We start from the raw sequence: 14,291 nt of genomic DNA on the forward strand, positions 1-14,291 counted from the left end.
AATAATTGAGGCTGCAACTGGTTAATTTTGGTTTGCATTTTTTGTTGTACATTGTGCTATGATAATGAACATATTTATTTTTATTAGATGCTTATGGGATCAGTATGTTTATTTCTGATTTTTTAAATTTATTTTTCAACATATAAAATGTAGCTTGTGTATCTATTATAGATATGCTGGTCTGGACACCACATTGCACTGAGTTTTTTATTTACAGCACGGATTCAACCTCTTTGTTGTTTTATAAAGAATTTGGTGTAGGACCCTGAATTTACAGCTCATAAATTCTGGATAAAGACAAAATTTTATAAGAATCTTCACGTAAATTTGTGAATTACTTTGAGTGAAAATCAATTTAAAATGAACTATTTAAAACGTGTCCCAGGATGTCTCACCTTTTTGTTCCTAATTAAAACACCACAGCTTTAAAAAAATGAGCTTTCCCCTTATTCATCGTCACTGTTACTTTCTCCGTCATCCTGCTTGATGAGCAATATTTTGAAGATTGAATGGCTAGTCTGGAATCTAAACTTTTATTTTAAAAGATAAATGCTTTGCGCCTTTGTGGCTGTGAAGAAAAATTTGGAACTGTAAACTGAAATGCAGCTCACCCCTATATCCCAGCTGCCTTGAAATTTTGCTAGCAAGGCATTGGAGAATGATGCGGGCAATAATCCTTCTTTCCATGTAATGTGGTGGAGCTAAATGTCTAAAAATACTGAGTCACCTTCTGTGAGATGCTAAAGCACTTGCAGATGACCTGGGCCAACGTATTTCCACTTGTCTTAAACAATCGCTTTACATTTCCTATTTAAAAGTAACATTTCACTCCTTCCCCAAAGTGCCTTCTGTTTACTCTCTTCTTTGTCTTCTTTTAGATAAAGACCTTTATTTAAGAGATGCCCCTGGTGGTGGTACTCTCTAAAAGTTTTGTAGTATGTTAGACTACTTTTTATTAGGCTTTCACATTTCAGAAAATAATTCCCCCAGCATCATATTTCAGATGGTTAGACTACTAGAAATTGGAGACTGAAAACACTATTAAACCCTGGGTGAAATGATCAGAAGTACCTGAAGTCCCATTTTCTAGAGTGATACAGGTGTTTGGACTCCTAAGCACCTAATTGCTTTTGAAAACAGGATTTAGGATTGTAAATCACAGGCACATTTTAAAATATCAGCCCTTATCTTTACATGTTTATAAATATGTGCCCATTTAGTCATCTCTCAGCCAAACTCTTATTCTTTTCTCATAAATCAATCTCTTCATTCCTCCCATTACATCTGTAACTGTATTCAGTTTGTTTACATCTTCCTAGAAGTCAGGAGCCTGGAGCTGTGTGCAGTTAATCCAGCTGTGGTCTCATGGGTCTCAGTTCAGCAAGGTACTTAAGGATATTTGTAACTTCAAGCGTAAGAGTAGTCCCAAATGCATGGGGACTAGTCACATACTTCTAATTACACACGTGCTTAAACACCTTGTTGAATCGGGGCTATACGGAGAGATTATTACTTCCCAGTTCTGTTATACCAGGGATCAGCAACCTTTGGAACGTGGCCCGTCAGTGAAATCCGCTGGCGGGTCGGGATGGTTTGTTTACCTGCCGCGTCCGCAGGTTAGGCCGATTGCAGCTCCCACTGGCCGTGGTTCGCTGTTCCAAGCCAATGGGGGCTGTGGGAAGTAGTGTGGGCCGAGGGATGTGCTGGCCGCCGCTTCCCGCAGCCCCCATTGGCCTGGAACAGCGAACTGCGGCCAGTGGGAGCTGTGATTGGCCGAACCTGTGGACGCTGCAGGTAAACAAACCGTCCCAGCCTGCCAGTGGATTTCCCTGACAGGCCACGTGCCAAAGGCTGACGATCCTTGTGTTATACTATGCCTTTGCATTTGCAGGCCAAAATTGCAATGGCTTGTTTGACTATCATATCACACACATTTCAAAATCAGGCATAATATACTATCCTCTCTCATCCCTACATCTTTCAGCATTTCCAGGTTTCTCACTTCCATTTGATACCTGTTTCCTCAGATGTTAGTCTATATTTTTCAAAATTGAAACTTATTTTGTCCCGTCCTCCACATATTTACTTTATTTAATCTTTTTAGGCCATTTTTTATTATTATTTTTTGCTCATAGTGGTGGTTGCAGCTCCTTCAAATTATTATTATTATTGGTTAATTTTATTAATGTGTTGCCTTAATATCTCTTTTAGATAAATAAGATACCTAATTCAATTCACTACAGTTTATTATTTTTCTTTACTTTTGGTTCCTTCAGCCAATTTTCCATCCACATTTTGGTCTCTGGTTCCTGCATGATACCCATAATATCCCACAATCCTTCCCTGATGTCAGTATCTGATGTGTTCATAATGGTGGAGCTGGCTTAAGAAACACAAAATATTTTTCTCAAAAATTGTCGTGGGTTCTTTTTTTTCTTCTTATTTTCACTGAAGATGGAAATTTTTTGACGAACATTTTGTAGTCAGTAGAAATTCTCTGGTGCCAAGAAAATCAGGTCAGGATGTTTGGCCCTGCTTGCAATGGTTTTACCTACCGAGGAGGACATTTTCTGAATCTATTGGAAGAAAAATCAGCAATGGACTATAAAAAAAATCCCAAAGTTTTACACTTCTTGTTTACTTTTTTATGCACTTTTGAAACTTTGGCCTTCATTCTGCCAAAGTCAGATTCAGGACTCACATAATTTGTCAGACCACTCTGTTTATTAGAAAAGCGCTTTGCCAATGCACCCATGTGATTGTGAGCCTCCTGCAGATGCTCAAGCTAACTTATTTATACAGATAAGCCAAAGCCAATTTAACATAGGAGACAAAAGGAAGCAGAAACTGACAAATATACGTACATATCTTATTTGCATACTAACGTTTACCAATCTCCTAGCTCAGTAGGAGCTCTAAGTTAATTAGTTTGAGGACCCATTGTCTCACAATCCTTAATGTTTCTCTTTCTGACAACTGTATTTCAACAAACCCTTCAAGTAGCATTTCTTTAATGAATTATAATTTCATGCATCCGATGCATCCGATGAAGTGAGCTGTAGCTCACGAAAGCTCATGCTCAAATAAATTGGTTAGTCTCTAAGGTGCCACAAGTACTCCTTTTCTTTTTATAATTTCGATATAATTCATTCTACTTTCACTCTTCCTTCTAACAAATTTATGATCAATAGAGGACCACCCAAAACCTCAGCCATATCCACCTGCTCACCTGCAACCAGGAAGGTATAGCAATTCTGTTAAGAATATTTTCTCCTAAGAATGTTAGATCCAAAAATTATTTCGGTCAGATTTTTATTTTGTTTGCTGGATGCACTCTGATGGTGCACTTATTTATTAACCACTGTAGGGAACTTTTGGTTTGCTATGTGCTTGTTTGTTTGTTCCTTTTTGATCAACATTCCAGGTCCACTTTTTGAAAAAGGTTACTGGGTCTTTGTGTCTATTCAACAAAGTATATCTAGCCTGAAAAATTTACAAGATATTGGATCCTAAAATCATGTTGATAATCATCTTGTTTTCCCTTCCACTCCTGTTGACAAATTTAGCTGCACCTATCCTGGGAATGGATAGGAACCAAAAATTTTCTATTGACATGACTGGAATTCTAGCCTTCAAATAGATTCTAATGGTTGACCTTGAGGTGAAAGACAGAAAGTGGGCTCTATGCCCAAAAGGTCTGTCTCCACTTAAGGCTCCTGGGGGAATAATCCTCTCCCAGGACACCAAGAATAAACAGGTCATGGTAGCGTAAGGGAGGGGGAAAAGATGAAATTCCAGATAAATTTGAATAATGAATAACACTTTTATCTTACAGACCGCTTCAGTGACTTAGATCTCAATGATGGGAAACCTCTACCCCCAAGGCCTGCAGGTACTGTATGCCAGTTCTGTTGAATATTTCACAACCTTGGACATATAGTCACACAGCTGCCTGTTTTTGCTTTAGACTTGCATCTAGCTGGTATAGGGCCAGATTCTTCTCCTCTTACACATATTGAGCAATCTCTTGCTCCACAAACAGTGCTAAAAGATGTCGAGTGGTCAGTCCTCAAGAGAGAAATCACTTTAATCCACTTAAGCAGGGTGGATTTTATTTAAATCACTAGTCAGGAAGACTCAATTTAATCATTGTTTTCTACATAAAAGTGCATTCTTGTTGGTTGTTATAACAATACATATTCTTCACAACTCAGAGATAGATGTAGGTTTCATTTTTAGAAGGTACACACTATACATTTTTAAACAGTGATTTATTTTGAAAGCTTTTCAGGTTAGTTTTACAGCTATATCAGAAAATGAATGATTGGTTATTTAATTTACCAAAGGCAATTGAAGCAAATATTTATGAAGTCATCGGGAGGTGAACTATCTCCAATTCAACAGGTTAATCATTAATATTTGGAGAATATTCTTGCCATGCTGTATTAAGAGGAGAACATCACCAGACAGACATTTAAATTGTTTTATTTAACTAAAACAACAATGTTAAGTATTCTGGATTTTTTTCTTCAACAGCAAACATATAATATTTTAACAAAACAAGCATATGTCCCTCGCATCTCACATTTATCTCCAGACTTATTCTCCTTGTCCAGATCTATTCCACCCCCAACAATCTTCTATTCATTGAACTTTTTGAAACTTTGCACTTTTAGAGAGAGGTAAGGGATTGACTCTGTGTACACAAATTTGCAGAGGGACAATAGAATTGAGGTCTGTTATTTTTCACCTCTCTATATTATTTATTTATTTAAAAACGTTTTTGCTGTTGACAAGTATGTTACCTCTGGAGACACAAATCCACAGTTTGAGGACTGCAAAACTAAGCATCTCTGATGGTATCTTCTAGACTGAGCACTGAGTCCCATTGGGTAGATAGAAAGATTAACCTAAATAATCTATACAGAAGCCTGTGTAACCCCAGAAGATTGGGTCCTTAATCCATGAACTGTTGGAACTCATTTACAAAACTTTTCTTAAACATTACATGAATATATTGTCTCATACTATAGAATTAGAATTTATAATCCCTATTCCATAATGAGATACCTTTCAGCTATAATGTATCTTAATTAAAACTATCTTTTCCTTAAAAAACATTTTATAAAAAATCTGATTTAAATAAAAAAAATCGATTTTTTTGATTTAAAAAAAAAACACATTGATTTGTATCCACCCTGCACTTACGTGCTTTGCTGGGTTGGACAAGGTCTTCTGCACCTTGCAGGATTGGGCACATAGTCTGGTTGAATTCAGTGGGACTATTTACAGATTAAGGGGCTATTCAGAGAGTGTAAAGGTGGAAGCATTGGGCCTATAGTGAGCTAGTTTCAGAGTAACAGCCGTGTTAGTCTGTATTCGCAAAAAGAAAAGGAGTACTTGTGGCACCTTATAGACTAACCAATTTATTTGAGCATGAGCTTTCGTGAGCTACAGCTCACTTCATCGGATGCATGCCGTGGAAACTGCAGCAGACTTTATTTATACACAGAGAATATGAAAAAATACCTCCTCCCACCCCACTGTCCTGCTGGTAATAGCTTATCTAAAGTGATCATCAGGTGGGCCATTTCCAGCACAAATCCAGGTTTTCTCACCCTCCACCCCCCCACACAAATTCACTCTCCTGCTGGTGATAGCCCATCCAAAGTGACAACTCTTTACACAATGTGCATGATAATAAAGTTGGGCCATTTCCTGCACAAATCCAGGTTCTCTCACCCCCTCACCCCCCTCCCAAAAACCACACACACAAACTCACTATCCTGCTGGTAATAGCTCATCCAAAGTGACCATTCTCCCTACAATGTGCATAATTAAGGTGGGCCATTTCCAGCACAAATCCAGGTTTTCTCACATCCCCCCCACCCCCATACACACACAAACTCACTCTCCTGCTGGTAATAGCTCATCCAAACTGACCACTCTCCAAGTTTAAATCCAAGTTAAACCAGAACATCTGGGGGGGGGGGGGGGGTTAGGAAAAAACAAGAGGAAATAGGCTACCTTGCATAATGACTTAGCCACTCCCAGTCTCTATTTAAGCCTAAATTAATAGTATCCAATTTACAAATGAATTCCAATTCAGCAGTTTCTCGCTGGAGTCTGGATTTGAAGTTTTTTTGTTTTAAGATAGCGACCTTCATGTCTGTGATTGCGTGACCAGAGAGATTGAAGTGTTCTCCAACTGGTTTATGAATGTTATAATTCTTGACATCTGATTTGTGTCCATTTATTCTTTTACGTAGAGACTGTCCAGTTTGACCAATGTACATGGCAGAGGGGCATTGCTGGCACATGATGGCATATATCACATTGGTGGATGTGCAGGTATACGAGCCTCTGATAGTGTGGCTGATGTTATTAGGCCCTGTGATGGTGTCCCCTGAATAGATATGTGGGCACAATTGGCAACGGGCTTTGTTGCAAGGATAAGTTCCTGGGTTAGTGGTTCTGTTGTGTGGTATGTGGTTGTTGGTGAGTATTTGCTTCAGGTTGCGGGGCTGTCTGTAGGCAAGGACTGGCCTGTCTCCCAAGATTTGTGAGAGTGTTGGGTCATCCTTTAGGATAGGTTGTAGATCCTTAATAATGCGTTGGAGGGGTTTTAGTTGGGGGCTGAAGGTGACGGCTAGTGGCGTTCTGTTATTTTCTTTGTTAGGCCTGTCCTGTAGTAGGTAACTTCTGGGAACTCTTCTGGCTCTATCAATCTGTTTCTTTACTTCAGCAGGTGGGTATTGTAGTTGTAAGAAAGCTTGACAGAGATCTTGTAGGTGTTTGTCTCTGTCTGAGGGGTTGGAGCAAATGCGGTTGTATCGCAGAGCTTGGCTGTAGACAATGGATCGTGTGGTGTGGTCAGGGTGAAAGCTAGAGGCATGCAGGTAGGAATAGCGGTCAGTAGGTTTCCGGTATAGGGTGGTGTTTATGTGACCATTGTTTATTAGCACTGTAGTGTCCAGGAAGTGGATGTCTTGTGTGGACTGGACCAGGCTAATAAACAATGGTCACATAAACACCACCCTATACCGGAAACCTCTGTCAAGCTTTCTTACAACTACAATACCCACCTGCTGAAGTAAAGAAACAGATTGATAGAGCCAGAAGAGTTCCCAGAAGTTACCTACTACAGGACAGGCCTAACAAAGAAAATAACAGAACGCCACTAGCCGTCACCTTCAGCCCCCAACTAAAACCCCTCCAACGCATTATTAAGGATCTACAACCTATCCTAAAGGATGACCCAACACTCTCACAAATCTTGGGAGACAGGCCAGTCCTTGCCTACAGACAGCCCCGCAACCTGAAGCAAATACTCACCAACAACCACATACCACACAACAGAACCACTAACCCAGGAACTTATTCTTGCAACAAAGCCCGTTGCCAATTGTGCCCACACATCTATTCAGGGGACACCATCACAGGGCCTAATAACATCAGCCACACTATCAGAGGCTCGTATACCTGCACATCCACCAATGTGATATATGCCACCATGTGCCAGCAATGCCCCTCTGCCATGTACATTGGTCAAACTGGACAGTCTCTATGTAAAAGAATAAATGGACACAAATCAGATGTCAAGAATTATAACATTCATAAACCAGTTGGAGAACACTTCAATCTCTCTGGTCACGCAATCACAGACATGAAGGTCGCTATCTTAAAACAAAAAAACTTCAAATCCAGACTCCAGCGAGAAACTGCTGAATTGGAATTCATTTGCAAATTGGATACTATTAATTTAGGCTTAAATAGAGACTGGGAGTGGCTAAGTCATTATGCAAGGTAGCCTATTTCCTCTTGTTTTTTCCTACCCCCCCCCTCCCCAGATGTTCTGGTTCAACTTGGATTTAAACTTGGAGAGTGGTCAGTTTGGATGAGCTATTACCAGCAGGAGAGTGAGTTTGTGTGTGTATGGGGGTGGGGGGGATGTGAGAAAACCTGGATTTGTGCTGGAAATGGCCCACCTTAATTATGCACATTGTAGGGGAATGGTCACTTTGGATGAGCTATTACCAGCAGGATAGTGAGTTTGTGTGTGTGGTTTTTGGGAGGGGGGTGAGGGGGTGAGAGAACCTGGATTTGTGCAGGAAATGGCCCAACTTTATTATCATGCACATTGTGTAAAGAGTTGTCACTTTGGATGGGCTATCACCAGCAGGAGAGTGAATTTGTGTGGGGGGTGGAGGGTGAGAAAACCTGGATTTGTGCTGGAAATGGCCCACCTGATGATCACTTTAGATAAGCTATTACCAGCAGGACAGTGGGGTGGGAGGAGGTATTGTTTCATATTCTCTGTGTATAAATAAAGTCTGCTGCAGTTTCCACGGCATGCATCCGATGAAGTGAGCTGTAGCTCACGAAAGCTCATGCTCAAATAAATTGGTTAGTCTCTAAGGTGCCACAAGTACTCCTTTTCTTTTAGTGAGTTAGTGAATGGCTCCCCGGGTGGTTGTCTGCCAGTGGAGAATAGCCAGAGTGTTGCAGTGCTCTGGCTACTCCCCTGTCTCACGCCCCACGCTGGCAGCTGTCTTTTATTTGAAATTTACAACATTTTTTATGAAGTTGGGTAAGCAGTTTCAGCCCCATTTTATTGGGTGGGGGGTGATTAGTATTATCATTCTGAGGAAATTAAGACAGTGACACGATGTGCCTCCAAAAAGTTAAGGTCCAAATCAGGATTAGAACCCCCATTTCCTTACTCCCACTCCCCAGTTCTAACCAAATACCATTTTGCAGGCTGCCTCTGCATGGAATTTGTTGTTGTTTCGCTCTGTGTTAGCTGTGAGTTTTCTCCAAAAGGTTTCTTCCAGCAATGAAGTTATTTCCTCTTTTCCAGGAGAAAAGGAGAGTAATGTCAATCATGGTGGAAACACTGGTCAGTAAATACATATATACATATTACCTTATGGTATATTTAGGACAGTTGTAACAATGCTGGTTCTGGTGGGACCCAACTGAGAGTCCAAATTCAGTGCTTAAAGCAGGGCAGTTACAGCCCAAGGCTGGGGTTTCTGTGCACACCAAGGCAAACCAAACCAGCCAAACAGTGAAAACTTCAGTTTTACCCCACTGGCTAACCATAAGTCACACAAGCAATTCCCTTAGACACTCCAGTTTCCCAGTATCACCACCAGTGCCACTCGTTATGGGGACAAATGGTTATGAAAACCAATACCCCAGTAAAAGAAAAAAGCTTCTCCCGATCCCAAAGGACCAAGCCCCAGAACCAGGCCAATATACAAATCAGATCTTACCCAAAAATCACGCTGTTGCCAATCCGTTAGAATCTAAAATCTAAAGGTTTATTCATAAAAGGAAAAAGATATAGATGAGAGCTAGAATTGATTAAATGGAATCAATTACATACAGTAATGGTAAAGTTCTTGGTTCAGGCTTGTAGCAGTGATGGAATAAACTGCAGGTTCAAATCAAATCTCTGGAGTACATCCACAGCTGGGATGGGTCATTCAGTCCTTTGTTCAAAGCTTCAGTTTGTAGCAAAGTCCCTTCAGAGCAGTGGTTCCCAAACTTTAACAGGCCACAAACCCCTTTCACTAAATTGTGAAATCTTGTGAACCCCCTCCTAAAAATGAATATTTCCAGGGATTTAAGTTTAAATTTCCTCCACACTCCGCACTCCATGGGGCTTCTGCTGCTGGACCCCGTTGACCGCCCTAGTCAGCTGAGCTCCACTGAGCTCGGGATGCAGGTCCCGCTGATCGCCGGGACTTGGGCTGCCAGCCCAAACTGCCCAGCCCTGCTCTCCCTAGGGCTCAGGCTGCCAGCCCTGCGTAGAGCGCTGGGGTTCGGGCTGCCAGCTCCTCTGCTCACAGGGGCAGGGCTCGGGCTGCCAGCCCCAACTGCCCTGCCCTGCTCTCCGTGGGGCTCGGGCTGTCTGTCCTGCAACTGGGTCCCACCTGCTATCTCCAATGCCCAGGGTCCTTTGACCGCCATTAGTGAAATTTTTCTGGCGAACCCCCTGTAATGTTCTACGAACCCCCAGGGTTTCGCGAACCCCCAGGGTTTCGCAAACCCCAGTTTGGGAATCACTGCTCCAGAGATACGAAGCAGGATTGAAGACAAGATGGAGATGAGTCATCAGCCTTTTATAGTCTTTTCCAGGTGTAAGAACACCTCTTTGTTCTTACTGTGGAAAATTACAATACAGCGAAATGGAGTTTAGAGTCACATGGGCAAGTTCCTGCATACTTTGCTGAGTCACAAGGTGTATCTGCCTTCTCTCAATGGGTCAACTGTATAGCTGATGGTCCTTAATGGGCCATCAAGCAGGTTAGGCAGAGCTGACACCAACTTGTCTGGGGTGTCACCCAGAAGCATAGCATAAGTTTGAAATACAGACAGTATAGAGCCAATATTCATAACTTCAACTACAAAAATGATACACATATACAGATAGCATAATCATAACCAGCAAACCACAACCTTGTCTTAGACATGTCATTTGATGCCCTTTATACAAGATTTGGTGCTGCTACAGGACCTTGGTTGCAACAATGATCTATATGTTCCCAGTTCATGTCAATAACCTCACAACAGTCTTAGCTGAACCAAAAGAGTTTTAAAACATCTATAAAACATATGTGTAGATAAGTCACTATTTTCTTGTCTGTAGTAATAATATGGTTTCTGGTCCTTATATTTTTTTTAAAAAATGTTTTATTTCATGCTGCAAATGAAATTCAAAAGTTGTATGAACCCTTTCTCATGTCAAACTGTGTTTGCAACGATTTACTTTATGTACTGTAAAATAAGGATGCTCTTTTGTTGCATCTGAAGAAAATATATTTTTTCTGTCAATAGATTCTGGAGTAGTTGCTGGAGTTACGTCACCTGTGATTTCTGTGCTTGTGCTGTTAGTTGTTGGAACAGTTGCTGGTTACACAGCTTACAAGAAGAAGCAACTCTGTTTTAAAGCTAATGGTAAGATTTACACTAGCTTTTTTGTTCTCTTTTTGGAACAGTGGCAGATCTTGATTGAAACAGCACTTTCTTATTTCTTGTAATATAAATTAAAACCATCTTGTACATTCTTATAGGTCTTGCAAATATTTAAGTGGAGTAAAATGAATTCTTTAAACCAGGTGCACTATATTTTATTATCCAAACTCAAAGACTGAAACAGATATATATCAGTCTTTGAGTTTGCAATACCTATAATGTTTCAAGTAGTAATTGCAACTTCATTGTTCATCTTTATTTTTTGTATTGCAGTTGCGCAATCAATATGCTATGTGCTTCCCAGAGTGGAAGACACTGTCTCTGCCCTGAAGAGTGTAGGGTCTTGAATATGAACTTATATTTAAAATATTTTTATTCCCAGACACAAACTTAATGAAGTTGAAACTAAGGTTGAAAATTCATGCATGTGATGGTCAGTCAGTCAGATGCTGCCTGATAAGAACTGCGAATATAATAATGAATTAAATATTTAGGCGGGATATTCAAAAGTGCTCACAGCTGTCCTAACTTGGCTTCCATTGAAATCAATGGGAGTTTTACTACTGACTTCCGTGAGGGCAGATTTTGCTTTTGAAAAAATCCCAATCTTAGCGTTGTTAACAGTTAGCATGCATACTCTTTTCAGATATTTGAAGTAAACCATTGAAATGATCAAATTCCTAGGTCCCCGGTGTCAGATAGTGTGATGGTGGGTGGGAGTGGAAGTTGCACTGGTACAAGGCAGCTGCAACTTTTCCTGCAGCAAGGCGGGGGGTGGGGCTATATAGGAGGGCATGGCCGACCCCAAAGAGGGGCATGATTATAGCATCAATGCATCCCCTGAACAGTCTCTGCCATCAAAGATCCGATAGAACCCACAGCAGGAGCAGTTAGAGAGGACAAGGGTTATCTGTCCTTCCATAGGGGCAGGGAGGAGCTATAGTAAAGGATAGAGATGCATTGATCTGAATAAGCATCCATATCAAAATTTTTAAATTTTCTTTACAATCTTCCATTTTAGGTGGGACAACTGTGTAAGCTGGCAAAAGAGGAACTGCCCAGTGATTATGAATATTTTCTGCACAACACTGGACTGCTTATTGTTAAGATGTACTTAAGTAATATATGAATGGATAATATAGTACAATCTGATGCATATTATACATGTGAATGTATATTTTGGTTCAAATGATAACTCCGTGATAATTCCTCAGTTATGTGCTATAATATTTTGCTAAGGTTAAAGGTTTGTGTCTGAGCATTGGGATCACAGAATATTCAGTGTTTTTTCTAGGCCTATTTTTTTTTTTTTTATAAATAGGTTAATATATTAGGTGATGAGAAAAAAGGAACTTCTGTATTATATTGGTGTTCTCTTGTACATTTGTATTTTTTGTAAAGTTTGAGGCAAATACTTGAAGTTTGGAAAAAAGTTTGTAAAGATTTTACTTTATTTTATACTTGATATCTGAATTCTGCTGAATAGAAAAATCTATAGTTGGAAAAGCATTTTCATCCTTCATTTTTCAAAAAATGACAAGGGAGATGTACGGTGCACTGCAAAACCACTGACAGAAAGGAAGCCCCAAACCATATGTGAGGGGCACACATTGATTTTTAAGAAAATGTGTTTAGCTCTACTTAAGTTCTGCAAATCTTGCTTGAACTCTGCTTCTTTTCTATGAAATTTCTTAATATAGAAAGGGCCAGTTCCAGAATCCATTAGAGTCAGTGGGTGCCCTCGCATTGTCTTTAATGGGCTGAATCAGCCCCATAGGTACTGGTTTTCAGGTAATTTGAAGACCCTGTAATAGAAACTAAATTGCAGTAGTTCTTTAAATCAGTCATCATAATCACTACATTACTGGCCTTTTTACAAAAACAGTCAGAATTTTCTTGTGGAGGAAGGAATCAATTTGATTCGGGGAAGGATAGCTCAGTGGTTTGAGCATTGGTCTGCTAAACCCAGGCGTATGAGTTCAATCCTTGAGGGGACCATTTGGGGATTGGTCCTGCTTTGAGCAGGGGGTTGGACTAGAAGACCTCCTGAGGTCCCTCCCAACCCTGATATTCGAGGATTCTATGATGCAGATTACAGCTGTAGAATGCAAGGAGAATTTAAGGAGAGTGCTTGTGGGTAGGAAACATGATGCTTTGAATTCTAAGCCCCATCTTGAGTCACATATAACCAATCTGTCAAATTTGATCTTTTTGATGTATGTTGTACTTATGATTTTAATCATGTAGTCTCTATTCATCTCTAAACTGAGTGTTTTGACCTTTATTTTACAAATGAACTATGTTGTGCTTTCAATTACACATTAATGGGGGTAAGCCTGAAGAAGTGCAATCTGTGCTTGTTTAGTAAGAGGAAAGGAATAATTTAATGAAGAAATGAGCATGAAATTTTGTTTATAAAGGTGATGAAAAGAAGAGGTAATCTGAAAAGAGAGAGCTCTTTCCACAAAAACACACACACACGGGTGACCAGATGTCCCGATATTAGGGGCTGTCTTATATATACAACTATACCCCTCTTCTCCCCTATCCCCCCAAAGTGTCCTGATTCTTTACACTTGCTATCTGGTCACTCTCTCTCTCTCTCCCCCACCCCTCTCCACAACCCCCCTGAAAGATAGTTTATATCCACTGCAATCCTCTCAGTAAGTGAGGAAAGGAATTATTAAGGGAAGGACATTTTACTCATGTCAGGTGTTTTGAGCCTGTAATTTTGTGTATTCTCTTAATTCACTTCAAATATGAAGATGTTTTGACAACACACAAAGCAAATAACCTCTTTACAACTCTTTCACCTTTACATCGCAGGTGAGGTAAATTCTCTTTAACTTGATTTTAAGGAGACAAGATATTCCTTGAAAGGTGTCAGACCACCATGTTGATGGTTGAAGCTGCTCGATACATGCTGCATTAGAGCACAGACAGATTTGACCTGTTGAAGTATTAAGAGATTTCTGAAACAGGTGGTGCAACAAGTGAGCATCCAAATAATATATAACTCAGCACATCTAGAAGAAAATTGTTGTATCTTTTTCAGTTGTTTAATATTAAAAGATGTTTATTTCTGTTCTGTCCAGTGTAAACTTTCAATAAATACTTCCTTTGTTTTATCTAGGATGAATTGGTGTTGGTTGTTACTTTCTAGGAGACAACGATGGTTGATGCTTCTGAACAAAATAGATCTGTCATGTTAAAGGAGGCAGGGAACTATTCATGATACTTCATCTTTAAGGGTATTGGGGAGAAAGAGAGGGCTGCAGTCTTTCTTCAGGAGCATACGTGCCAACATT

The 14,291-nt window shown here is 40.1% G+C and overlaps 1 protein-coding gene across 1 annotated transcript in view; it reads left to right on the top strand.

Moving 5' to 3' along the window:
• The window catches only part of XG (Xg glycoprotein (Xg blood group)), a 33,643-nt gene extending 19,553 nt beyond the window's left edge, over positions 1-14,090 (top strand). Inside the window, exons 5-8 of the mRNA XM_084617330.1 lie at positions 3,836-3,892; positions 8,861-8,899; positions 10,846-10,965; positions 12,005-14,090. Of these exons, the coding sequence (XP_084473456.1) occupies positions 3,836-3,892; positions 8,861-8,899; positions 10,846-10,965; positions 12,005-12,021 (233 nt within the window). The 3' untranslated portion in view covers positions 12,022-14,090. The remainder of the gene's footprint in view (positions 1-3,835; positions 3,893-8,860; positions 8,900-10,845; positions 10,966-12,004) is intronic.
• Positions 14,091-14,291: the final 201 nt, after the last annotated feature.

This window comes from Lepidochelys olivacea, assembly GCF_965140295.1.
Source record: "Lepidochelys olivacea isolate rLepOli2 genome assembly, chromosome: 1".
Taxonomy (NCBI): domain Eukaryota; kingdom Metazoa; phylum Chordata; order Testudines; family Cheloniidae; genus Lepidochelys; species Lepidochelys olivacea.